We start from the raw sequence: 27,575 nt of genomic DNA, 5'->3' as shown, positions 1-27,575 counted from the left end.
AAAGAAGATTGGAACGAACATTACGACGTTAATACGAAAAAAGGAGCAGAACCGAAGACATCGCCGATCGATAGTAACCATTTTATAAATTTGCGATTACGAGACGGATGAACGTAGTGAATTTTTTTTTCACCGATTCATTAGATTCGAATTTAAAGAGAAAGATGCAATAATAAGAAAAAGAATATATTTGACAAAATATTAAATTTAAAAAGTAGAATTTTATGTAAAGAATATTCCGATATATAAAATTATAGTATCTTGTTAAAATTTCCTAATTAAAGGAGGAAAAAATTCCAAATTTCTTTTCTCCATTGCCTAAAGAAATGACGACATTGTCGTATTTGACAATTTAAATCATGATTAGCGTTATGACATGAGACGTACATCGTATTCGACCAGCATCTCGCATTAGTGAATGAAATATTAATGGATCTTGCCTACTTCCCGATAAGCCCTAGTTAAACGCTCCATTGCGCTTATACCGTCTGCCATCTGCCACTGTGTTCCAAAGTGTTTAGACACCCGGGAACTAATGGCGCACTAGATACACGCTTGTACCCCTTGTTGAATTATGGCGAGGATGCGTTCGGAGAAGTAAAAATCATCGTGCTATCAGTCTCGCGTTTGCAAATGCAAAAACAAAATTTTTGTAAATCACGACACGAAACATGTATTCTTTTATACGGTTTTTTCGATCTATGTGTTTTTAATGCAACCCATCCGACGTATATCATATCATGTGGAAAATTTATGAATCGAAATCTTGTCCCGATAAAATATGACAGAGAATTGTTGATTCGCCATTTCGCGTCCCTGGACGTTAACTCAGGCTTAACAACGTAACATTTGTCCTCGTACGTGACGTTCAATGCATTTCAAAATGTTTCTCCCTTCTCATTTCGTTGACACGATAGACGCGATAAAGAAAACAACGTATCTCACGGGAAGGAAAAGAATTTCCCGACGGATCAACGGAAATTTTAAATTTTCACTGAAAAGAACGTCATCTTATATAAGAAAGAAAGAAAGTAACTTTTTCGCTTTGACGACATTTACTCGGATTCTTCTAAAATTATTATCTATTATCATTATAACAATTTCAACGTTCAAGAGATCTTTTATAATACTATACAATGTCTCTGTAAATTTTAAAAGAATTTATTATAATTGAAAGAAGAGAGTGCTTCCATCAGCGAAAAAGATAATATTTAACAAAAGAGAATGACGAAGAGCTGCATAAGACAGAGAGAAGAAAGAGAGAGAGAGAGTATTAAAGAGATTGATGTCGAGAATGAAAAGGGTAGAAAAAAGAGAAGAGTAGAAGAGAGAATAATACTAGTTGTTTTTCGCGCAAAATAATGTCAGCCACTCCGCTTCGAACTACAGCATGCGACATATATACATATATAAACACGGTAAAATAAACAAGGGCGCAAACATTATAATGCAAAAACATTGCCGGCGAAATAGCAGCGGTCTCGTGCGTACACTCTGGTTTATACGCATTTGTAACTCACTACAAGAGGGAAGATGCGCTATCTGGTAACTTCCGCATCTCGGCTGCTTCTTCTTCCTCTTCTTCTTCAGATCTCTGATCTACCCTCCCTCCTTCTCGCCAGACGTACACGCCGTTTCTCTCTTTGCACTCCGCCTACGAATGTCTAGTATCGCTTTTTGCGAGGTAACCTCCGGCGACTCCGACGAGCAAGGACTATCGCCAGCATGGGATACATCATGTAGACAAATGGGACATGTAATCTTTCTTGCCGACCAGGGGACATTAGCGTATCACGGTGAGCTGCACGCATTTTAAAGTAGATGCAATTACTCGACAAAGATTGTTTCGACGAAAGTTTATCTCAAATATAGCTCGCATATTTTCCGAATGGGAATTCAACAAGTTGAGAGGCTATAAACTTCTCGATGCTTATGTCCTATGCAGATTTTTGACGCTGAATATATTTAAACGCCAACAGCAGTAATCTGCGTCATCCAACATGTACGTTGAATTCTTTTTCTCCTGATGATTACGTGTGCAGCAAAAAAAAAGTTATTTTAATACAAAGTTAATTTTGTTGAAAGTATATAAAAAAATCTATACGAGCATCTTTCTTTCGGATATCTTCTTTTCCGTACACACAAACATGTACACAGGACGTTTCCTCATTCATTCCCACCACACCTTTTATCTGCCATTCCCCGGGAAAACGCCAGGGGCGTCACCATGAGGCCGATACGAGGGAACTTTTAAAATTACCCGAGCTTTCCGGCTGGGAGATAATATGGCCTATTAAGGATAGACGACGCCAGATCGGAGATGGGAGCGAGCGGCGCGAAGTCGATGTAGGAAGAAGCCGGCGGAGTTAGTTTAATCCCCGGGTTTCGTCGTAGCAAATAAGAGAGATGGAGATATAAATTTTGCTTTTACCCGCGATGACTCCCGCCGTCGTCATAATCTAACGCGTATTTCGGAATATTCGTTCCCCCATAAAACCGTACGGTGCTATTTCGCTTTGCTATATTCCACCGAATTTTCTGTTCTCTTTACTGTTAATGGAAAGTTGGCGAAGAATGGCGAAGGTAATGCAAAAATATAATGTAAAAAAATAACGTGCAGATCTCAGAAAAAATGTTGGGGACGCTTAGAAAGTATCGACCGTGTACTCTATGACATGAAATTATTTCCAACATCTTTCATAATGGTTATATCATTAAAATATAGTCACATAAATTCGTCAAGAAACTGTCTGATAAGATATGATTAAGGCGATGTCATTTCGTAGCGAAACATTAAATTAGAGCACGTACTACAAGGGCACGTGAGTCGCAAATTTAACAAACAAGATGCCATTTTGTATGTCTACGTAAACTTCTTAAGTGTTTAGCAGTTGTTGCCGGGTTACGAAGTGACGAAACGATCGTGAAGTGATGTCTCGACATACATGACAATTTTATGTCACCCCCTTAGGGATAATGCATCTTCTCCGCTTGCCAGCTTCAATGCGACATAACGCTATTCAAAAGTTGCGAGTTTAAAAATTTTCGTGGGAGCGTGAATTTTTATATTCCGCCGTAATGTAACAATACTTTGAAAAAGAGCACATTTATTATCTCGAGGATTTAGTACGTGAAATATATTTTCACAAGAGCTATAAAAATCCCAACGAAAGGAATGCAGCGGGGAAAAAATATCTCATAAAAAATACAAACTGTAATCTCGAGATCTCGGTTGTACACGTATTGTTTTAAACATTTGCAAAGAAAACAATTTAAAAAAGAATGCATTTTAAAAACGTAAAGAGAAAATTAAATGTAACTTATATATAAATCAAGTATTTAAATATACACCGCGTATTTATAGAATTGATTGTAAAAACGAATTATTAAACAAAGTATTGGCAATATCTATCAATCTTATGTGCTATTATCCATCTTTCCAGCAATGTATACTTACATCGAGACATTTGTTACTCTGACCGTGTAGAGCAAGTGCCCGAACAACGAGACTCCGAAGGCACATAAAAGACAAATAAAGTTCTTCGGCGTTGAACGGGAAAGTCCTTAAAAACTTTTCCCGTGTTTTACACTTTATGTGTCATATGGGTACGCATATATACATAAATCAAGATATTAGATGACTTTTGAATATAGAGATGCTACCGAGGAATACCTTAAATTTCATCGTAAACAGAAATAAATGTATAATAATAATAACAATTCATAATATTTATCAGTTAATTAAATAAACAAATTCCTTGTACGTGAAAAATTTGCAGTTTAACGAAACTCGATTCGAATCTAGTACGGGAATATTAATGCGTTCTTTATCTTCGACGCAAAATTGCCTCGTTCTAAAACGAATAGCGAAATCGTGTGTTCGTGTCTATAAAACTTGATTACTTGCACGAATTCTGCCAGGAAATTCGAAAGGCGAATATAAAGCACTGCAAAACACTCAAATTGCCCCAACCTCGTTAAAGATACGCGCAATGGAACATTTAACGTCTGACACGCGAATAAATCCTGTCACGTAGCAATATTACATCGTGCTGGAATATCAAGCAAAGATAGGTTGAGTAGAAATGAAAGTATTAGATAAAACAATCGTAAACATGTAATTGCTCCGACTAAATAAATCAGTATATTTTGTACAATCCATGTTTTGCGATAGAAAATATGAATAAATTTTCACGATATTTGACAGTGAATGAAGGAGAATAACATTACTCGTTTTTCTCTCATTTTCAAGTGAGGATAAATAAATGATGAAATCAAAATATCAACAACGGGAATCAAACTGCATAATTACAATAATGTATCACGGATGTAATATCAAGATGAAAGAATCTCTTAGCGAAAGAATATTAATTCCATCACGTGCAAGTTCGAAAAGATTCGAAATAATTTCCAAGCGATAGCACGAAAGGATTAACACGAGGGACGGAAGAGGAGAAAGATAGAACACCGGGGAGGTAATACTTTATCTCCTGATACCATTGTTATTTCAGGCAATCTGCTCGATACATTTGAGAACAACACGCGAAGGTTCTCGCGCAACACAAGTTTGAGATTATCACAAATATCAAGTCTGCGTACGTAGAACTCGCTCCCGTCAACATAATGATACTTCGTATTTACAGAAAATATGCATTTAAATCTCAGGACAATTTTCTACAAATATTTTGTTATTCGCGTAGTCGGCATGACGTATGACAATCTATAACACAGCACGCATCCACGCAACGATACTCGCGTATATTTGTCTTTGCCATGCAATCGCGCGATTCCAAATCGGGCGTTAACTCGAAGTCGGGGCGAAATTTTATTATCAAAGTTACAAGCCTTCATTTAGTATCATCGATAACGCGAGCTATACCGCATCTCGTGTACGAATATCAGGTGGAATTTACGAGCTAACTTTCTAGACTTCGTTGAGTTCGCGTCAAGCCGTGTTAATACGCAAAAGCGCGAAAGCCGTACAAACGTACGTCAACACATAGATGCGCTTACGAATACCTAAGCAAACCGAAGGATGGGGAACGAGAGGGAGAGAGAGAGAGAGGAGAGAAATAGCAAGGGAGAAACGAAGGGAAAGCCATGGTATAGCCGTAGGTTTACGACTATGGAATATCAAATGTTAATACCGACTGTCATTGTATCAGAAGTTTCATCCGAAACTTCGACTACTGTCACGGTCCATAACCAGAGAATCGAGGATTATTCACCGACTCGAAATCAGCTTCTTGTTGTTCGCTTGCTCGTGAACGAAGCGATGACTTGTCAAGTATTTAATCCTAACGAATCGCGAGTCGATCTTTCGGACAAGATTACAAGTCGCTAATGTATGTGGTGATAAAATAAAGATCTGGGTTTGTTTTTATTACGAAAGCGAAATATAATTCACGCAAAAGGGGTTATTACAAGGCTTGTTTATGAAAAAACCACTCGTGTATTATCGGAGCGATGTCTCGAAGGACTCTGTGCTAATCCTTGGGAGGCAGCTGCCGAATCACCCCTCAGAGACCCGCAAGTGGCGAGACCGGGGCTAGCATAAACACGCTTAAGTTTTGGAGGTTGAGTGCTGCAGCCCGTCACTTGCACGGTCGCCATTCCACGGAGGGACTCTCCGCCTAAGTACTTGAGTACAGCAGGTACCGGCTCGGCTAAGAGTTTGTTGCTGTTTCTTGTTCCTGTGTTGCCTCTGTCGCCGGAGAGAGCTACCCCCTTAATCGCCGTGGCAAGTTTAATGTCGCTCCGAACAACGCGAGTCGCATTGTTATTGCGGCCTTTAGCGAACATTTTTCGACACATTTTTCGCCAAAAGAGAAAAATCATGTTCCTATCCACCCCGTTCATCGCAACGACAGAAAAACATGTTCATCCTATAATTTAATTTTGCAAATAGCACGATCAATAGCATTTTTCAAATAGCACGACCAAGTTCGGCGCCAAGTTCATTATTTCGTTCATTATTTTCAATGTTTTCTTTTAGTATAAGAATCACAAGGAAGAAGTGATAAATAAATTATGTAATTTAATAGTTAGAGAAAAGAGGATGTGCATACACGTGAAATAATAAACGCTTTCGAACTGTGCATCCGAGCCATTTTGTACATTTATCCTATTAACCCGCGCGGTCTCGGATCACGAAACATAGATCGTAACTGTAAAAATAATCAACGTGTACTCTGCCCGCTTCGCTACTAACAACGTAATACGCTTCCCGGTTTATGATCCTCTTCTATCGATGTTCCAAGCCCGACATCGTGCCGGCCATACATATAAGCTCCCGTCATGGTCCCTTACGTCGAACGAATACATACAAACTCAACTTCATCGAAAAACATCGACGCCAACTAACCGTCGATGAGATATATGTGAATTATATTCGTTTTTTACACGGTCCAAAAATCGCGAACCTTTTTAACACGAGCTTTTCGCGAAAATTAAAGTAATTTGAAAGATACATAAATATGCCATGTTTTTTAAAGTCGTATGAAAAATAGATAAGTATTGATTTTATGACGTTGCTCTACAAACGTATCGAGAGATTTACAATTACAACGATATTCTGCTCACGAAAATGCATGTAGAATGCAAAAACGCGCATACGAGACGTGATTCTTACGCTGCAAAAGCGTGTTAAATCCGAAGAATTTACACGAAGAATCTATTCAGGTATTTATTTAAAATGCTCTGTCAATGTTCTTTTGAGGGATTGGCCTGGGACCGAGGCATTTTTCGACTACCAACGAGCTAGTTTACTATTCGGGAAGGAAGCGAATAGCAATGCATGTTGGGAATAGCGCAAGACAGCTGCACAGGACTCGAAGTACATTGCATTCTCTGAAAAGGGGGCTTCTAGATTCTACGATTCGCATCGTTCCCAACGGCTTTCCGTTTTATGTAGAGACAGACAAGATATAGATGAAATATTTATTCTCCAAGATATCAGATTGAGAAGCATGGTATATGCTTCTGAAAATTATATTAAAATTATATTCTTAATTAAACGCTAACAATTCAGGGGGGAATACAATAATAATACGAGACAATAATAAAATAACAAAAAATTAATCGAGAGATGAATAAGACAACGATGAAGAATATTGAAACGAAATGAGAATAGAACGAAATGTTCCATAATAATAATGAAAAAATCAGTGAAACAGAAGAATGTAAAAAAGAAGATAAAATGCAAACTCTGTAGTAAAAGTAGTAGCTTTTTATGCCGCCATTAAGATCCAAGTAAGAAAAAATTGCAAAATAAAGTAGTATAAACTAACTCCCGCGCGTTATATAGAGCACGTAATATAATGCTATGGTGAAGCATGCATGCAGAAATTCCAAATACTGGATTATGTTCGCGAACGATCAAATGTCGGGATCGCTCGTAGAGAATAGGCGTTTTCTGCGCAAATGTGTGGCCGCAAGAGCGTTACTTCTGTCGAGTCTGCAGCACCGAGGGGGAATATTGTCGCTGTCAGCGAATATGTCTTATAGCAGAGCCAAGATGCGGGTGTAGACGGTAACATCGAGATGGATCGAAAAGAGAGAAAAAAAATAGAAAATAAAAGAGGAAGACAGATACACATACATACATACATACATACATACATACATACATACATACATACATACATACATACATACATACATATATATATATAAGACCAGATAGGTATTGGATTTGTAATAGGGGCTATATGGAGCTAGGCTCTCTTTTCTCCAACCTCCGATTTAAAACCCCCCGCGGAGCGCATCCCTCGCTTCAAAACGAATCACTTTTCCTTATGGAAGCCGGGTCCGCGCCGGTGCAAAGACTACCGGTTCGATTGAATGCATTATTCGCACGATGGAGTAAAGGGCTACCTGAATTGCATCACTCGCATCTCTGTTCCTTATGTCTCGTTATTCCTCAAGAGGATCCTTCCCTATCGCGAACACAATTCTCGAAGGAAACGCCCATGAAGATTCGTCCTGTTAAATCGTACAATTATCTACGGTTCAATGAGATACGAATAATTCCCATAACCGATCAAAGCAATAACGTTTTATCATTGATAATATTCGATCGAATTGACGCTTCGGGTCTTGCCTGGATGGCCTGGATTATGTCTACGATTTATTTCGAACATTTATTCGACGATATTGGCTAAATTGTAATGAACGCAATCGACCTCGATTATGGCGTGTACACGATATTCCAGCCATGCTCGTAAAACAGAGTGGTCTCGGCTGGAATGCCATGTCGAAGGGATAGAGTTGCACAGAGTACATGAGAGGACGTAGTTTCTCCAAAGCGATTAATCCTCATTGGTTGAAATTCGCGCGATACATGCCACCGACAACCTCTACAGCGTCACGGCTAATACAATCGGTTTTCTGTCGTGGTACAAATATTATCGAAATTGTACGCGTACCGGGTATCGTTAAAAATAAAGCTCATCAATAAATTAACTCGCTCGCTGAAATCTTTTCGCAATCTTCTTTCAAATTATCTCCCTTTCAATCGTACGGTTGTAAGAAGGGAGAGAAGACGCACGAACAATCGATGTCGAAGATAAAAGCTTTATGGTTGGACGTTCGTCTCGATATTTTTCCTCGGATATCCCGAAATGAACAGCGAAAGCTATAAGGATGACTAGCTCGATTTTAACGGATAGCAACGAAGGGTTGCTACACACGCAAAGGGAACACACTCTTACACACGTAGCTCCAAAGACGTCCGGTATTTCGATTAGTCCGATCCTTCAACGAAGCAGACAGGATGATAGCGCGATCGCAAAAATTCCCTTCACCCTTCCACCCCCACCCACCGCCCCCATCGGTATTGTCGGATCGACTTGTCGGAATTTCGCGCACGTGCCGAACACGGGAGTCTGCCTTTCTTGTCTGGTACATACGTACGTGATCGTTGAAATTTTATTCCTTCGCGAAAAGTATACTCGGCGGCGCAACGCGAGGAAAAAAAAGTTTCTTTTCGAAAACTTTTGAGACGGGATAAAATAAAATTACTATGAAATAGCCTGCTGTCACAATCGGACGGAAATTACAATAATTTCGCATAAAAATCGTACAACAATTTACCTTAGCATTTTTTATTACGATAATCCAAAAAACAATTAGCGAAATAATTAAGTTATTTAAAAATTTAAAATTTCAAAACGACAAGATAAACGCTTTTAAGTAATTTGTCATTAAGAAGCTTCTCGTCGCTTTAAAAAAAAATGCAATTATGCAAAATGCCGGTTGTAAGTGCGGAATGAGAGCGTAGTTGAGAAGAAACAGACATGGACCATAATTCTGCGAGCGCTAATGCAAGCATATTTTCACAAGCCTTATGCCTCGGACCTGATGAAATATATGAACGATATTTCACGATGGTCGCAATACAACCTTGTACCGCGTAAAAACATCGTTGATTTACGTTTACTGTTAATTTATACCATTTTGTCCGGTGATTATGAAAATGAGAAGGGGATGCCTAACTTTCTTAATTACTTCTTTAAGCCATTGGCGAGCATTAAAAGAAGAGAAAAAGCTTTCGCGATAATTTACTATAATTACTTATATGGACTCAATTCACTAATATGCAAAAATTTTTGTTATTTTTTTATACATTTATCAAGAGACTGTTTCGCTTGAGAAATCATACATGCATATATGTGTGTGTTTATAAAATAAAATTAATTTCCCTCAATAAAAAGAAAAAAAATCTTGAAAGCTATAGAAGATCTTTTTACATTCTTCTTACATTTTGTAAAAGAATTCTTTTTCAAGAAAAAAAAAATAAAAATAGTAGAAAGTCATCAATATATGCCAAGCACGTAAATGTTATTTATTTTAGAAAATGTTTCTAGTTGTGTCTTTAGGTTCGAATTGTTGCGAAGGGAAATAGGAATTCAGTGTTATATCCCATTGCTGTACCAAATATATACAACACGTCTTGATTATGCGCAACACGTATTCTCAAACACAATCCCGCGACACTCGTAACGCAGGTGGAATTCGAGGCTTCCTCGAGGTAGATAACTGAATTAATTAAGTCTCCTGCAAATGAGGAGATACCCGTGTAACAAAGGTGAATTAACACTAATTCACATTCGCGTATCCGGTGCTTGTACGCAGATATTGCGTTGGTCGTCTTCAAAAAGCAATGAGAGGAATGGTCGATGTACAATTACGCGAGAGGAAAATATATTATATTTTATCTCACGGGAAATATTTGAAAAGCCGGGAATAAATACACGTGCACGCATGCGCGAGAAACAAAAAGTAAATAAATCAGAAATCGGTTGTGAAATAAATATAAGAAAATGTGTTTGTAGCGTGCCAAGGCTTTAAGCGTTTGTGATATCAGTAAACCTCCGCACGGTTGACCGTTTGAACGCGAAGAAAATTCACCAGGCATTCCTGGGGCCATCAATAATAAAATACAGCTGCGTGCGGTTATATCCGCCAGCTCTGTAGGAGTACCGCTCTCAAATATCGAGGCAAGGAGGGTAATATATATGCCGATATATCCTGATTGGAATCTTCCTCCTTCTTCAACAACACTCGCTCTTCTTCCCTTCCCTTTCCCCTTCTGCCCTCTCTCGCTCTCTTCTTCCGTTCTTTTCGCCCTTATTACGTCTCCTTCGCGCCTCAGATTCAAATTTATTTCCTCTATTCCAGGAAAGCCGCGGTATCGTTGCACATTCGATTTAAGCAAGAAAAAGAAAGAAAGAAAAGACAGATGCTTAGACTATTGCGCGCTTGCATTATATTACACAATTTTCTTGTGTGTGTGAGCGCGCAAATATAATATATAATTTTAAAAACTACCTCCCACAGAAATATTTTCTCTATCTTTTCCTCTTCTTTTTAATTTAATGAAAATAAATTGTAGACTAGAATATTTTTAGAAATGTTTGAAAGAATTATTTTACAATGTGTAAAATTATAAGAGATTTCTTGAAATAAAAAAGTTAATTGACTATGGATTAAACGGACCTAGCCACCGTATTATTACATTACAAACTCGGGAAAGAGTCCCGCGGCATTGGAAATGATATGAGAAAAGCGAAGCGAAGCGAGATGTTGAAAGAGAGAGGAAAAGGGGTACTAGCAGGAGGTGTTCGCAGTTTCAGACCGGTATAAATCATTGGAGGGTGGAATACCACAAATATATCACGTTCAGACAGTTCAAGAATAAAATAAACAACCCCCACCCTTTCTCCTTTATCCTCCCTTGCGGCCCGCCACTACCTTGCGAACCTCCATCTACGGTTATATTTCACGAGATTTCATTCCGGTACAATCTCCTACAATAAACTCGCGGTTTTCTAAGTCGTTGATTTACTTCGTGACTGTATAAACAAAACTACTGTTTAATCTATATGCACTGGAGCTGATAACTCTGTGCGATTTCCTTGGTTGTAATTATTAATATATCATTTATTGTGTATTTGCTACTACATATAGCGTAATAAAACAGTACTTTCTAGTAGAAGAAATATAAAAATATCATTGTCTTTATCATTATCTTCAATTCTATTAAGCTAATCTACGTTTTCAGTAATTATTATTAAGTATTATAAAGTTCACTATATAAGCGAAGTAAGACTATTTTTTATAATGCCTTAAAATATTCTTTTATATATATAAAATAACTTTAATATATATTATTCAATATACACAAGTCGTGTTTTCAACTCTCGGATAATATATAATACACTGAATAAATGTATAACATTCTGGAAATGAATCCTGAGAAATGTTAGTGTTAGTATATACGATTATAAATTGTATGTACTTACCTGTAGACTCGGATGACATCCCAGTTCCAGTAAGGTTCGCACAACACCAGCATGTCCTTTATTAACAGCAATATGAAGAGCCGTTTGACGTCTTTTATTCCGAGCATTTAAATCAGCGCCGGCACCAGCGAGAAGCGCCATAACTCCTGGTTCATCTCCAAAAGCAGCATGGTGTACGGCCCTATCACCATCTTTGTCCTATTTATTAAAAAAACAAGACATAAATAAATGTAGCCTGGTATATATCTGAAAAATGTTTAATCGACTATAGAACCTAACTTACTTCTATTTCTACGTCTGCTTTATATCGCAAAAGTATTTTAATAACTTCTAAATGACCGTTTTGACTCGCTGCTTGCAACGCAGTGTGACCAGCAAATACGCCATTAACATCGGCTTCTGGCCGTTTTAAGCATTCTTCGCATTTAGCGGCGTCCCCATTGGCTGCAGTTTTTACTAATTCTTCATTAACATCACCTGACACATGTGTCTCAAATAATTTCTTTAATAATGCAGATAATCGTTCTGAAAAGTAAGACAATATATGAGTTATAACACATATTAAACCAGAAATGTATGACTAATGAAATGACTAATCAGTTTAATTTGTAATGAAATGACTAATCAGTTTAATTTGTGATATACTTACCACCACTACTATTTCCTGGTACACTTCCATCACTGCTAGCAACTTTTGTAACAGCTTGGGGATTGTATGTCCATGATGTACTACAAACTTCCACTTTCAAGTCTCCATCATGATATATTTGCTGTACTCTACCTATTTTTCCCAAGGTCTGAAAAAATCAAATGCAAATCAAGAGAGTGTAAGACTAAAGTAAATGTAATTGAATTTTAGTTTATTATTTTGAAATACATACCGGAGCCATTGCCTCAGCCCATTCTCCATGACCACGCTGGAGCAATTTAATTTTTTCTATATCATGGCATATCTGAACCAAATCTCCAACAGCAAATGTTTGGTTGTCAGAACTAGAACTAGTAACGGGGACGGGTATTTGTACTTTAGTGAGTACGGCAGGATTAAAAGTCCACCGATTACCGCTTGGATAAGAGACAACGATATCATGATCTTCATCAATACCAACGACTGTTCCTGTAGTGCCAAGACATTCAAACATGCCATCTGTCCAGCCGCCATGACCATGTTGCAATGATTGTACAATTTCTAATTCTAAATCAACATTAACCTATAGACACAAAAAAGGAAACAATTATATCAAATATCAAATTATATCAAATATTTTGAATATATTTTACGCAAAATAAACATATCGCGAATAGAGAATAATTACCTGATCACCAATTTGCAAACCATGAGGGCCTGTTCGGCCTGGTCCTTGTTCACCGAGCAATGGTAAATGATCTCTGTATACCGTTTGTCCTTTTGCATCATTGACTACTTTTAAATCCGCCTAGATATAAAAAAATATATATTAATAAATAGTCATTTCATGCAATTGACATTGTATCCAATGAAATAATACCAACCATTCCTTCAAAACCGACTCTGTACAAATTTTTAGCACCATTATCCCAAATAACATAAGCTGCAGAACGTGGACTAGCTGCAGACCAGTCTTGTATTTCATTAACTTTTCCCCGACGACCATTTCCACCATCCTGATCTTCCCACTGCCAATCCACGCCTCTTACAACTCGTGCACCAGGGAATATACCACGAATTGCAATCTATATCAAACAAATTAATTAATACAAAATGCAATATGATATAAAAAGTAATTTTTAAATGTAACTAAAATTAAAAGTCATTATTCATACCTTTTTGCTTTTCCGTCGAGGCTCTAGCAAAACTCTTTCACTTCCTGGTGTAGCAATGCGAAAAAATCTGTGCCGCAAATGATGCTTATCCCCATGATAGCAAATGGAACAAAGATCATAGTTGCCACATTCGGCACATTTCCATCGTATTCCAAAAATAGGCTGTTGACGACAAGTATCACACATTGTCCCATCATGCTTTACTCCTGTTGGAGCGGAATCCAGTATGCGTAGATCAAAGGCTCCAGAACATCGATAATTAGCCGCAGTGCCATTATCCCATACAACTACTACCTCTTCTGGCGATTCAAAATTTCTGACGGTACCCACATGACCCTCTCCACCATCCTTTTAAACACAATTAGAAATTAATTTTCACATTTCTATTATTAATATAAGGAAATTAATTGACAATATGGCTATTATTTGCCAGTCATATACATGATTTAAAATAAGAAAGTTGCTCCAAAACTCTGGCATACATCTAACATTGTATTTGTCGAGAATCATTTTATATTTATATATTTTATAGACAACACAATAAAACCTAATAGTGATATATTTTAATTAATTTAATAAAATAACGATTGTCGTACATTAAACAAACAGTATGAGAATAACCTTACAGCAAGGTGAATTATCTTTTTACACGCGGAATTTCTCCGAAAAAATTTGCAAATTACCGTCACGAGAGATAAGAGACGCGAAAGTATTTGTAGCAAGTAGTCTCGTAGAATGAACGATTCGCGTTACCTCGAAAAAGCTACGTTTAATGCGGTTAACCTCTCTCGTTTCTAACCTGTTTTCCCCATTTCCACTCCGGTCCGCGAATCACCCGGGCACCGACTCCTTCCATCATAAATCGCGTCGTGCGAGTACCAGTACTCGCACCGGCTTCCATCGTTCGGTGACAACGATAATTTCACGGTGTATCTAACTCGAAAATCGAGCAACACACTATGCTCCCACTTTGCGTGAAATCGAAAAATAACACTACTTTGATAATGCGTCAAAACACGCGTTGCCAACATACGCTCTAGGGACAAACTTTCACGCTCGGCGTGCGATATTAAAATTTATAATACAGATTTATATTTTTATTACACAAGTATAATGTATGCAATATTACAGAAATCATTATCACAAATTTTTATCTTTTCTTTATTTCATGAGAGAATCATCTTTCATTAATAATATATAAATTTTTGATACGTTTATTTGCCGCCAGAATGCATGTGTTTAAAAAAACCATTTAGGAACATCGGAAATGAATTGCGATTTTTCGTAATATGATCATGATTTTTTTATCTTATTAATATTATATTAGTAATGAAGAAATATATACATTTTTAATATTTCTTGTAGTTATTTTTTCTAATCATTATGGTTTAAAAATGCATGTTACTTCGCGCAAAATTAAAATTGAAAATGTTCTTTCGAATTATATATCGCGCGAATTCACTCACCTACCTAACTTCATCTTTAATCGATTAGCAACGATCTAATCAAATGATCACCTTTTTGATAAACCAAAATTTTTTCGCCAAAGGAACGAGAAAGGATGACGGGATATACCTGAAAACACGAAGGAGCACGATAAATTGACATACAAAATCTTTTATTCATATAAAAAGGACACTTTATACTAGCACGTACTGTCGAATCTAGCCTACTTCCGTACAGTCGGCACCGCCGGGACACTCTTCCCCGGCTCGCTCTCGTTTATTCTCCATCTCGTTTATCACATATTGTAATAATGTATACGCGACGAAATGAATAATCAAATTATATATCGCACGATGCGAAATAGGGGCGCGATCGTACTCACGTATGTATGAAATAAAGCGTCGAAGGATTGAGTATCTTTGCGTACTGTGCGCCATATTCGCTGCAATTCACGCACACACGTGACCAATTTCAAATCTTTACGCCAGCGCCACCCTTTTTAGTGACATTTATCGATCATCGAAAAATATCGTCGCGATCGCGCGCGAATACGTGTCGAGGAAGTGCAGTGCGTGAATACTTTTCTTTTTTCTGTGGCGATGATGAATACAAAGGCAGTTGACATGAACGAAGATGAAAATTGGTCGCTCTGTGCGTAAGTATATATATGCGTATATATGCGTGCCTATAAAGTTTTGTGCGCAAGTCTAGATGGAAAAGTGTCTCGCGGGGACACACTTTCGCTCCCTCCCAACTTTGACATTACTTTTACATGTATCCTATGTATATCCACCATATATCTTACGTTATTACAGTTATATGCGTACCATAATATCGTACTTATCCGTTAAATATTCGACACTGATTTACCTTCGATAGTAATATTACTCGCTATGAGTTAAGGGGAATGATATCGAGATAATATCAAGGTAAATACTAGAGATTTCGACTATAATCGCTAGAATATTGGCTTGGAAAGAACTGACTCGACTTCTAAACGACGTTTTAAACGACGTGTAATTCGATTGTCGAGATAAAATTAACACGTATCGATGTCAGTCAGATATAACTACAATAAGGAAATGATCGAAAATCCTTCGCACTGATAGATCGCGTGTTTTCATCAATTTTACAGCTGATAGAGGTCCTTTGTGTCCTCCATTTAATCAAACGCACGAGTGTAAAAAAGTACGCGAAATGTTCCGTTTATTACATTCTTGTTATTATCCTTATCTTTATTACGAGTACCTGAAATTCTATTTCTCCTCAACGTAAACGCCGAGGCATTCGTCATCATGTTTGCAAGTCTTGTAAAACTTTATTACAACTTTATAAAACAAAAACGTCTCACACATGTGTATCAATTATTTATTATTGTGCGTGGAATATTGGTCTTGTTCATATCTGAAAACAGTAACAGTAATAATATGGCTACTTTGTATATATCACGATCGAGTGTTGTCGTGGAAGCTCTATGAATACGCCGCGATTATTCGTTGGTCATTCAAGTCGAGAGAGATCTTTTACATGAACAAAAGGAGAAAACGCTTTCATTTGATAATTTTCCGCGAGAAGAAGCTGTACTCTCGGGCAGATATGAGCTTAATTATCAATAAACGAGTACTCGAACTAACGGGCCGCCGGTATCAGGAAGACCGAACTTCGACTCGTCTTCATCCGATTATTATAAATACAGACAGTATGCGCAGTATTTTGTGCGACGCGATAGCATTCGATCTATTTATTATACTAAAGAGAGCCCGCGAAGTTCCAGAGTCTCAAAGCGTGACGGTTGCACGATATTTCTCGCTTTTCAAGTCGCGAGTCGCGTATAATTGCTATCAAGATAAATAATAGACCCGCGGGAAATGATCCCGAAAGGTCTGAAAGATTTCGAAGATCGTGTATCGCCTCCTCTTTCCTAGCGCGACACTTTGAGACTAGAGAACCTGTGCGAGCGCGATTATCTCATCTCGTCTTAGATAACTATACTTTCGTACAAACGTATAGAACATTGTTATCATTAAGTATTATCATCAGGAGGGTACAGTGTATATAAAGAATTATATATAAATGTATATATATTTATATTTATATATATATTTATATTTATATATATATATATATATATATAATGACGCCAGCTCGCCGGAGAAGCAAATTCTCGGGTCGGTCCTCCGCGCGAGCCGCTGTTTGAGCTTTGAGATGCGTGTATCTTTCGTCTCTCTGGCTTCCTCTCTCTTTCATCCTTTAACATATTATACGCACCACGCACACACACGCACATACACACACCCGCGCGCGCACTAGGACACGATCTTGGCACTGTATACGGTTGATGGAGCGAATTAAAAAAAAAAAAGATAGAGATGGCTCGATCGAGAGTTCTTCCTCGAGAGGAAAACGACTATAGGATCTTAGGATCCTCGCGGCTTAAGAGTACTGGAAGCACGATCGGCTAATTGTGCCGATCTATTAATCTCGATCGTGTTCAAGTGCGCGTGAATGTCAGCAAACTTGAATAATGTGACCCGATCATTAGGACACACAGTAGCAGCCGAATAAACGATCCAAAACGCGCTCGATCGCGTAGCAAATAATGACATATCATCGTCGCTTGAGATTGTCGCAGTGATACGCCATCATGTTTATGTTTCTCTCGCTTCTGAATTTTTAAATCGTAAGAGGAATACCGTGGACGTGTAGTTTGCGTACAAAAAGGTTTAAAAAACTTCTAAGCTAGTTAGAGAGAACGAGCTCTGCAAATCGAGGGGTATTCTTCGTACGATTCTTTCCACTGTTTCAGTATCACTGCGCGATCGACTAGCGCAATGAATTTTCTCTTCTTTTTTTTTTTTTTCGTTTTATGCGTCGTACGAAACGCATTCGTCGCATTTCCTTTCCCTTTCTCCCTCCTTTTTCTATCATTACAAAGTGCTCGCGATTCTTCGGGCTTATTTAAAATACCGACGACGATGACCGTGGCTGCGGACGGCGCTCGTTGCCGAAACGAAAGCATTGATATTCGACACTTGACGAAGGCACAGTCATAAGTCTCGTACGTTCAGTAATTTGCTCTCTTTCTCTCCTCTTTTCAGAGCGTACAAAATATCCCATGAGACAGAACGCGGAATTATCACGAACGAAATTTATTCTTTTTTTTTTCTTATATTTTCTATATCTGCGCTTCTTCGTTTCCTTCTTCCGTGATCGCGTATTAGCACCGATAACGCGCCTCGATACGCAGTAAATTCCCTACGGGTCTCCGACCGATATTATTACCTCCATCATCTCTCGTTCATATCGCTGTTTCTCTTTTTTTTATATATATAACATAATATAATATTATTAATATAAACGTTTACGTTTTGGCCACTCAGTTCGTGATCGTCGAAGCACATTATTGTCTGTGTTCCGCACGACGTTTAGGTAGTTTAGAATAATTTTAATTCACTTTTATACAACACTGAATCCAGCTGTCGACTTCGTCGTTCTCGTATATGATTCTTTGTAAAGACGATCCAGTTTGGCGGCTCATCTCCTTCTCTTGGCTGTAGCCGTGGCGATCATTTGCCTCAGCATCGGTTCTGGACTGCACATTCGCGGCTCGCATTTCATGTTGCCGTCACCTCCGCAGCTAAAATTTTACAAGAATTCGTTAAATTTTTCACAGACAATGCATATAAAATTGGCATGAAAATTTAATTATAAAAATAAAGAAATATATTTTCTCTCATTGATAAACTTACGTGCACTGAAGACAAGGTCCAGACGCCGATTTAATGACCTCTCCTACTCGATATGCTTGACCACGGATTTGGCAGCCGCTTCGTCTCGCGGCGCCTTTATAAGCGTGAGGGTGAAAATGTGGCGGTAACGTAGTCGTGGTCGTAGTAGTCGTAGTGGTCAAGTTAAGAGACATGGCCATCGATACAGGACATTCGTATCTAGGACAGCAGAAACCGCTGATCGGTTCCTCGTGGCATCCTGGAATAGGCGGCGGGCAGCTTTGCTGCAAGCAGATGATGTCACTTCTGAAGCAGAAGCAGAAGTCGCATGGATCATCTCTCGGTATCTGTTGCGCCGAGACGTAAACCTTGCCTCCGTATCGGCAGGTGCCCGGTCCGTAAACCTGTTCATCTTCATCGTAATCCTCATTGGGATTCAAACCGTCTTGCGAAGGGAAATGAGAATAATCTTCGCCCGATTGATCGGGATACTCCGGAACATGAGGCGCTAGAGTAGTTGCTGGTCGCTGTTCATGGAAGCTAGGTTGATATGGTCGTTCCGTTGATTCTACGGTATGATTGACGGGTCGCAAATGCTCCTCGTCAGATCCCAACGTTAATTCGCCCTCCGCGGAATAGTCAGTCTCTGGTTTTACGGTAGCCTCCGGGAATTGATCAAAATGAGGATGACCGACTTCTTCGCTCTCTTGAGAAGGAACTTCCTCCTCAGGAATTTCCTCTGTAGATTCTCCGATTGGTAATTCCGTTGATACCGGTTGTGCCTTTATGCCATGTTCCTCAATCGGTATTTTCGCAGGTTGCACACCTTCTTCAGGCCTTATTGAGCCTTGGGTTTCGGCTTCTTCTGATATTGTTCTGATAGTAGTTTTCTCTTCAGGTAATTCAGTTGGTATGCCAGATATCGTGGTTGGGCCTTCAGTTGGCACTGCAGCTTCCGTAACAATTTCTGGTCGCTCGGTTTCCGGATGCTCTTCGGCTTTTATTGTGACAGATGTTTCGGACGCATGTTCCGTAGTAGATTGAGGTTCCGTAGTAGATTGAGGTTCCTCAGGTATACTAGGATGTATTTCGCTTTCTTCAGATTCGCTAGGCTGAATCTCTCCCGGTGCAAGAGTCTCTTCTTCGGAAGGAAGAGGACCTTCAGTCGGCTGTAGTTTCGTTATCGACGGTTGTTCTTCTTCGCGAATGGAAGTTGTTTCAACTGGAAGACCAGATTCAGTAGAATGTGCTTCCTCTTCACCTACTGTAGAAGTTTCGCTTGGCTTCTCTTCAGTTTCTGGTATCACTTCTACTGGAATTATTTTCTCTGGTAATGTCTCTTCGGATACAGCATCTTGAATTGATTTTGTAGTACTTTCACCTTGTTGCTCGGGCAATTCTGTTACTTGTTCTGGTACACCTGGTTTTTCTGTTTCAGATGAAACTTCTGCAAACTTTTCGGTTGTGCTTATTTCGACAGAAACCTTTGTAATAGATTCCTCCGGTTTCTCTGTTGCACTTTCAGGTGTAGATTCTTCTTCGGGTAAAAGTTGTTCTACTTCACTGACTTCGGTCACTGGTTTCGATGCTTCTTCTTCTGCAATAGATGATGTTGTTTGATATTCAGGTTTATGAGTCTCTTTTTCCTCTTCTTCTATTTTCACAGATATTGGTTCTTCAGGTATCAAGCTTGGCTCGGTTGTCGCTTCTTCGCTTAATGGATGTTCCGGCACATTTGTAACTTCCTTTTCAAGTTCCTGCTCTTTTGGAGCAATTGTTGTTTCAAGTTCCGTTGGTTCATGAATTTTTATTTCAATTTCTTGCTCGGTATGTTCTTCCGTAGCAGGATACTCTTCCGTAATACCGGCAGATGTTACAGTTTCCTCTTCAACAGCTTGTTCCGTGATCGGTTTTTCTTTATCCGTTTCTTTCGTTATACCGGTTTCAGGTTTCTGCTCTTCTTCTTCTGTGTGAATTTCGGGAATACTAGTTTGTTCTTCCGTTAAAGTGGGCAATTCCGTTTCGGGTTTGGCACTTTCTACAGTCTTTTCTGTTTGTTCCTGTTGGCTTGTTACGCTTTCCGACGTAGCTTCTTCCGTTGAAATGCTGCTTTCTGTTGCTTCGCCTTCACTAGGAATAACAGTCTGTTTTTTGACAGGATACTCTTCAGATTTCAAAGTATGCTCTTCGATTGGAACAGTAATGTGTTCTTCTTCTACAGCTGGTGTTACGGTTTCTTCTTCGGGAATAATAGGCTGCTTAGTTTCCACTTCATCTAGACTTGGCTGAATTTCCTTTACCGATGTAACAGATGGTTCGCTGGCTTCTTTTTCTACAGATACAGATGTTGTTGGTATTTCTTCGACTATCGTATGCTCTTCGACAGGTGATTTAGGTGTATGAGATTCAATTTCGGTTTCTGGATGCTGTTCAATCGAAATTTGCGTACCTTCTGGTTCATGAATAGTAGTAGATTCAGTAGGCTTTTCATATTCTGCTTCTGCTTCAGAAGTTTCTTCAACTCCAATAGCTTTTACTGGTTGTTCCGTACTAATCGGAGATTCAGTTTCAGATGGTTTTTCTTCGGGTAATTTTGTGACAGATGGTTCTTTTTCGTGTTCTGATGGTTCCGTATGTTCTTCAGCATATTCCGTAGGTTCTATTCCTGCTGCGCTTTCCGTTGTTTCCGGCGATGTTTCTTCGTGAGAAACTTCAGGAGTAGATTCTTCGACTCGTTTAACACTTTCTTCGCTAGATTTTTCTAATTCCTGTTCAGTTGTTTTCTCAGGTTTTTGTGTTTCTACGGGCAAGGTAGTAATAGGTTCTTCTTCAGGAACTTTAGTTGAAACTTCTGATGTTATTTCTTTACTTTCTTCTGTGGAAACTTCTATAGATGTTATTTCTTTACTTTCTTCTGTGGAAACTTCTATAGATGTTATTTCTTTACTTTCTTCTGTGGAAACTTCTATAGATTTTATAGTTGTATGTTCCTCTAATGGCGCTTCCTCGGTCACCGTATGCTCGTGTATCAAAGTCGTCGATTCAGTAACAGGTGCGATTGGTTCCTGTGTCTCTGTACTACTCGGGGCAATGCCAGGCAATTTCGTTTGGCTTTCTGGTTTTTCAGTCTGAGTAGCTTGTTCACCTTCAGTCGATGTAACCACTTCATGTTCCTTTTCTTCTTCATGTTCAATTTCACTTTCGAGTTTATGCTCCGTCGGTTGAACTTCAGAAATGGAAGTGCTCTCGTATTCAGTTGGTTCAACAGTCTTTTGTTCTTCTGAAATTTCCGGTTTCGTTGATAACTCTTCTTCAACAATAATTGATTTTTCAGAAGTTGATATTGGTATCTTTTCTTCAGGCTGTATCTCGCCTTCTTCAATCGATTTAAGCGTAGATTGCTCCTCGATACTTTCTTCGGAAGGTTTTTCTTGTTCTTTGGTAGACGTAGTAGTAACCTCTTCTTCCTTATCAATTCTAATAGTCGTAATTTCTTCTTCTTTCTCAGTAGATGTTGAAGTTTTTTCTATTTCAACAGGAACGGAAATATCTTTCTCTACAATAGGAGTTGTAACTTCTTCACCATGAATTTCTTGTTCTGGAGATATAGGCGTGGAAGTGATTACTTGTTCTTCGCCACTAACAGAAGTTTGTTGTTCGACAGTCTGCTCCCGTGATTGCTCAGTCGAAGTTATCGATTCTGTTACATCTTCTCCTTTTTCGCTAATTTTGCTTTCGGTAACTTCTTCTGGCACATTTGTTAGCACAGTATGTTCTTCTTCGAGTACTTGAGTGACAGATTCCTGTGATGTCTCAGGTACAGAACTGATAGTATGTTCTTCAGGCTGCGTCTCAATAGATTGCGAAATTGTAGTTGGCTGTTCGTAAACTGATTCGATAGATTTTAGAGTGGTCTGCTGCTTCTCAATTGTCAATTCTACTTCTTCTTCCGATGGAGAAATGGAAGAAACAGTGGTTTCCGCAGGTTGTGTCTCCGGCGTACTGATCTCACCAGCTAATGTACTGTATTCTTCCACTGCTTCAGTAACTTTTGTGGCTGGTTTTTCTGTTGATATCTCTGCCGGCAAAGAAGTCTTTTGGCCTTCCTCTTTTTCAGGAATATGTGGCTCGATTACGTGACTATCGGATTCCAATTCAGCAGTTGGCGTCGAATCGCATGCATACATTGGACAACATGAGTCTCCGCTCGTATAAATTGGCATGCAGTTCGATAGATGAGCTGGCGGGGGAGGACATTGCACGAGTTCACATTGAACGATACTGCTAATACAATGACAACTCGTCTGACATACATTCGCCGGCGGAACAGCCGAATTATTATTATAGGATTGTCCTTCGACAAGGCAGTTGCCTTCTCCCGGAATACCTGATGGACGAGGTGCGATCTCCGATGTACTCTCTTTCTCTGTAAGAGTTTCTTCGGGAATGCTCGTTTCGGTTGAATATTGAGGTATTTTTTCTAATGGTATTTCAGTAATTTGTATTTCAGGAGTTTCTGTTAAAGCAACTGTTATGTGTTCCTCTTCCTCCTCCTTTTCATGAATCGGCGCTTCCGTACTTGCAATTTCTTTCTCTTCGGGCCTCTGTGGTTGCTCCTCAGTAATAGGTACTTTAGACGTTTCTGGAATCGCGCTTTCTTTTGTGGATATTTCAGTAAGCTCTTCACCTACTTCCTGAGTTGATTCTTCTGTTACTAATGATTGTGTAGTCTGCTCGTGTGTCTCCGGTTGTCTCTCTTCCGAAGATATAGATTCTGTAGATGTAATTTCTGTTTCGACGGAAACTTCACCTTCATGCTTCGTCGGCTCTTCAATAGGCTCAAGTATTGTAGTACCTTCGCTTGCAACTTCGGTCGATTTACTAACATCTTCTTCGCTAGGAACGCTGGTAGGAGTTATAGAAGAACCTTCGTAAGTTACAGAAATAGGTATTTCAGTCTCTTTTCTTACATGTATCTCAGGTTGTTCAGTAACTGGTTTCTGAGTTTGTTCTTCTTGTTCTGTCGTGACATTTTCCGGTTGTTCGCTCACTTCAGGTAGTTCTTCTACAGTTGGTTGTGTAACGACTTCGTGACCTACATCAGTGAGCGTCGTTGTACCAGCAACCTCAGTCGGCTTTTCTTCAGGTAGAACAGATTCAGTAACAGCTTCCTCAGAAGAAACTGTCGTCTTTTGTGATTCTTCATACGTCTCAGTCTCTTTCTTCTCTTCGAGAGATGGTTCCTGAGTCACTTGTGCTTCGCCTTCATGCTTTTCTTCGCTTGGTTTTGGTTCAACAGATTCCTGATCCTCCTTGCGGTCTGAAGGAATTGGAGGTTGACTTGGTATATATTCTTCGCTAACGGAAGGTTCAGTTTGTATTTTCTCTGTTTCTTCCACGGCCGGTGATTCAGTGGATCCAATCTCAACTACAGGAATTTCTGTCTGCACTTCCTCCGTAGATACAGGCGTAGAGATTTTTTCCTCACTTTCTTTCTCAACTTCACCTGTTTCGATAGGATGTTCTACAGGTAATTCTGTCTGTTCGATACTTTCTGTTGTAACTTCCGGTGGTTTTACTTCTATAGTTTCTTCGGATGGTTCCTTTCCTTCGGATGGTTCCTTTTCTTCGGATGGTTCCTTTTCTTCGGATGGTTCCTTTTCTTCGGATGGTTCCTTTTCTTCAAATGGTTTCTTTTCTTCAAATGGTTTCTTTTCTTCGGATGGTTCCTTTTCTTCGGATGGTTCCTTTTCTTCGGATGGTTCCTTTTCTTCGGATGGTTCCTTTTCTTCGGATGGTTCCTTTTCTTCGGATGGTTCCTTTTCTTCGGATGGTTCCTTTCCTTCGGATGGTTCCTTTCCTTCGGATGGTTCCTTTCCTTCGGATGGTTCCTTTTCTTCGGATGGTTCCTTTTCTTCGGATGGTTCCTTTCCTTCGGATGGTTCCTTTCCTTCGGGTGATTTCTTTTCTTCGGATGGTTCTTTTTCTTCGGATGGTTCCTTTTCTTCGGATGGTTCCTTTTCTTCGGATGGTTCCTTTTCTTCGGATGGTTTCTTTTCTTCGGATGATTCCTTTTCTTCGGATGATTCCTTTTCTTCGGATGGTTCCTTTTCTATGGATGGTTCCTTTTCTTCGGATGGTTCCTTTTCTTCGGATGATTCCTTTTCTTCGGATGGTTCCTTTCCTTCGGATGGTTCTTTTTCTTCGGATGGTTCCTTTCCTTCGGATGGTTCCTTTTCTTTGGATGGTTCCTTTTCTTCGGATGGTTCTTTTTCTTCGCTTGGTTCCTTTTCTGTTATCACTGTTTCAGTTTGTTGTTCTATACCTTCCGTTGACACGCCTTCCGTACCTTCTGTTTCCTCAGGCTTTTTCTCGATCGCAGGTGTCTCGGTTTGTTGCACATCATGGCTTTCTGTAGTAGCAACTTCTTCTAAAGTCTTTTCGGTTGAATATTGTTCAGGTTGCTCAGTTTTTTCTTTTTCAATAGGAGCTTGTGTCGTAACTTTCTCTTCGGCTTCTTCTATCGTCTTTGTTGCTATCGTGGTTTCTGTCTCTTTCGAGATAGGTTTCTCAGTTTGTATTTCATTTTCTTCTTCAATTATACCTGGTAAAACAGTAGATTGTTCTGTAGCATATTCCTCGATTGGCTTTTCTTTTTCAATAGGAGTAATTTCAGTTTCTACTTCTCCAATTTGTGGCACGGTCGATTGTTCAGGAATTACGGTAATATGTTCACCTTTTGTTGCTTGTTCTTCTTCAAGACTCGGAAGTACTGTTGATGAATATTCATATTCAACTGGAAGAGAGGTAGAAATTTCTGGTTCCGTTATGATCGGAGATTGAGTTTCTATTCCCTCTTCACTTGACTGTTCTTTCTTTGGTTGAACCTCTTTCTCACTAATTTCTGGTTCAGAAGAATCAGATTTTTTAATACCAAATTCTTTTGCAGGCAATTTTTCCTTGAGAGTTTCTTCCGTTGACTGAATTTCCGTTGGCGATATTTCGGTTTCGCTCTCTTTCGATACACTAGGTTTCTCAGTTTCCTCAGATATTTTTTCTTCTGGTATATGAGAAACAGTGGTTGCAGAAGGTTCCGTGCTAGCCTGAACTTCAGGAATACTTTCCGTTTTTGTTTCTTCCGTAGTGATTTCTGGCTTATGACTTGGTAGATTTATTTCTGTAACTTCTGCCGGATATGGTTTCGCACTTTCTTCTTCCGGTACTTCAGTTTCCTCCGCAATCGGTTTCGAAGTTTCTTCTATCGAAGTTAACGTAGTCTCCTGTTCTTGCTGAACATATGTTGTAGAAATTTTTTGCGGATGTTCAGTTATAAGATTATCGGGACTGATTTCTGGATGTGTAATGTCATAATAACCTTCAGTCACATGATACACATTCTCATCTTCCGCTTTCTGTTCTGGACTTCGCTCAGGAATCGGTATGCCGGTTGAACTTTGAGCTGGAATTTCCGAAGTAGATTCCTCCACTTGTCCCTCTGTAGTAATATGTTCTGCGCCTATTGGGAGACTCTCAGTTAAACCGGCATCTTCCTTTTTAGCGCCAATAGTGGCATGCTCTTTTTCGATTATTGCATGCTCGGATGTCGGTTCTTCCGGTCGTTGTTCTTCCTCCTCTTTGCTTATTATTGGTTCTTCTTCGGCAGGTTGTTTCGTAGGTAAACTACTCACTTCAGTCGATTGAACTTCTTCTGTAACAGCGGTTTCTGTTGGATGAGATATTTCTTCTTCAGTAGTGATTTTTTCAGTACTAGACACTTCAGGAGCTATAGTTGTAGTTATTTCTTTTATCGATACTTCTGTCTCAGTCGCCAAGATTTCACTTGGTGTAGTTTCTAATTTTTCTTCGCTTTCCCTCGTTGTTTCGGTTGTTATAGATTCAGGAACAGTGCTAATACTAGGCTCTTCAACTTTTACGACTGGTAATGTTGCTTTCTCAACAATTTCAGTCGAGATCTCTGGTCTTTCTGACTCTTCTGTTACGCTTACTTGTCCTTCTTCCGTTGTTTTTTCTGCTTTAGTCACCTCTGCGGAAAGTTCTTCGTGTGGACTAGTAGTCTCCTCTGATACATTTTCGGTCTGCGTTTCTTCGCTAACGGCAGGTTCAATCGGTTGTTCTTTTTCAATTACACTTTCTTCCGTGCTTATGCGTTCTTCAGGTACATGTTCTGTAGTTGCCGCTTCCTCTTCTGGTTGTAAACCTTCCGAGATAGATGAAGCTTCCGGCAGTTCAACGGCAGGTGCTTCGGTAGCTAAACTTTCTTCAGTTTTTTGTACTGTCGTAGGCGCTTCCGTTTTCGTTACTTCTGCTTCGGAGGGTACTTTAGTAGTTACTGCCTCTTCCGATGTCACCTCAGCAGGAGAAGGACTGGCTTCCTTTTCAATAGCGGTAGTTTCTGTCTCGGGTAAAGCGTTCTCTTCTGTTGGTGATGTTGCGGGTTGTTCTTCTGGTTTCTCAGTAGGAATATGTTCCTGAGTAACGTGTTCAATAGTTTCTTGAATATTCTCTTCTTCCTCTCCCTCGTGATCCTGCGGTATAGCATTGTCGGCGCCTGGGAATGTTTCCTGAGGATGCTCACCCTTCGCTTGCTGATCCTCCTGATCGATTAGCACGGGGGACGCGGTCGTCAATAAATCGTGTGATACTTGCTCCGGAAGTTGTTCTTCTTCTGATGGCGTGATGAATTCTTGTTCCTCTTCCTCTGTAATAAATATACGATCGTAAGCATATTCTTTAATGCGTAATGTTCATTGATTATCTCAATTAGATCGTTGAG

The 27,575-nt window shown here is 39.3% G+C and overlaps 2 protein-coding genes across 3 annotated transcripts in view; both read right to left on the bottom strand.

The window, feature by feature from the left end:
* LOC105259084 (E3 ubiquitin-protein ligase MIB1) overlaps positions 1 to 14,596 on the bottom strand; it is a 335,556-nt gene extending 320,960 nt beyond the window's left edge. The window contains exons 1-8 of the mRNA XM_011270820.3: positions 14,407 to 14,596; positions 13,608 to 13,955; positions 13,317 to 13,517; positions 13,121 to 13,240; positions 12,686 to 13,015; positions 12,454 to 12,601; positions 12,088 to 12,329; positions 11,805 to 12,002 (exon numbers count right to left, since the gene is read on the bottom strand). Coding sequence (XP_011269122.1) covers positions 11,805 to 12,002; positions 12,088 to 12,329; positions 12,454 to 12,601; positions 12,686 to 13,015; positions 13,121 to 13,240; positions 13,317 to 13,517; positions 13,608 to 13,955; positions 14,407 to 14,508 — 1,689 coding nt within the window. The 5' untranslated portion in view covers positions 14,509 to 14,596. The remainder of the gene's footprint in view (positions 1 to 11,804; positions 12,003 to 12,087; positions 12,330 to 12,453; positions 12,602 to 12,685; positions 13,016 to 13,120; positions 13,241 to 13,316; positions 13,518 to 13,607; positions 13,956 to 14,406) is intronic.
* A 1,811-nt stretch (positions 14,597 to 16,407) lies between these two features.
* LOC105259082 (titin) overlaps positions 16,408 to 27,575 on the bottom strand; it is a 40,144-nt gene continuing 28,976 nt past the window's right edge. Inside the window, exons 6-8 of one of the 2 annotated variants that reach the window (XM_025415374.1) lie at positions 21,755 to 27,500; positions 18,803 to 21,715; positions 16,408 to 18,690 (exon numbers count right to left, since the gene is read on the bottom strand). In XM_025415374.1, the coding sequence (XP_025271159.1) occupies positions 18,588 to 18,690; positions 18,803 to 21,715; positions 21,755 to 27,500 (8,762 nt within the window). In that variant the 3' untranslated portion in view covers positions 16,408 to 18,587. Of the gene's footprint in view, positions 18,691 to 18,802; positions 27,501 to 27,575 lie in introns of both variants that reach the window. The other variant, XM_011270815.3, reaches the window with a different exon arrangement.

The sequence above is a fragment of the Camponotus floridanus genome, unplaced genomic scaffold (assembly GCF_003227725.1).
Source record: "Camponotus floridanus strain SB8 unplaced genomic scaffold, Cflo_v7.5 scaffold12, whole genome shotgun sequence".
NCBI lineage: Eukaryota > Metazoa > Arthropoda > Insecta > Hymenoptera > Formicidae > Camponotus > Camponotus floridanus.
This window is presented reverse-complemented; position numbering and strand designations above follow the sequence as displayed.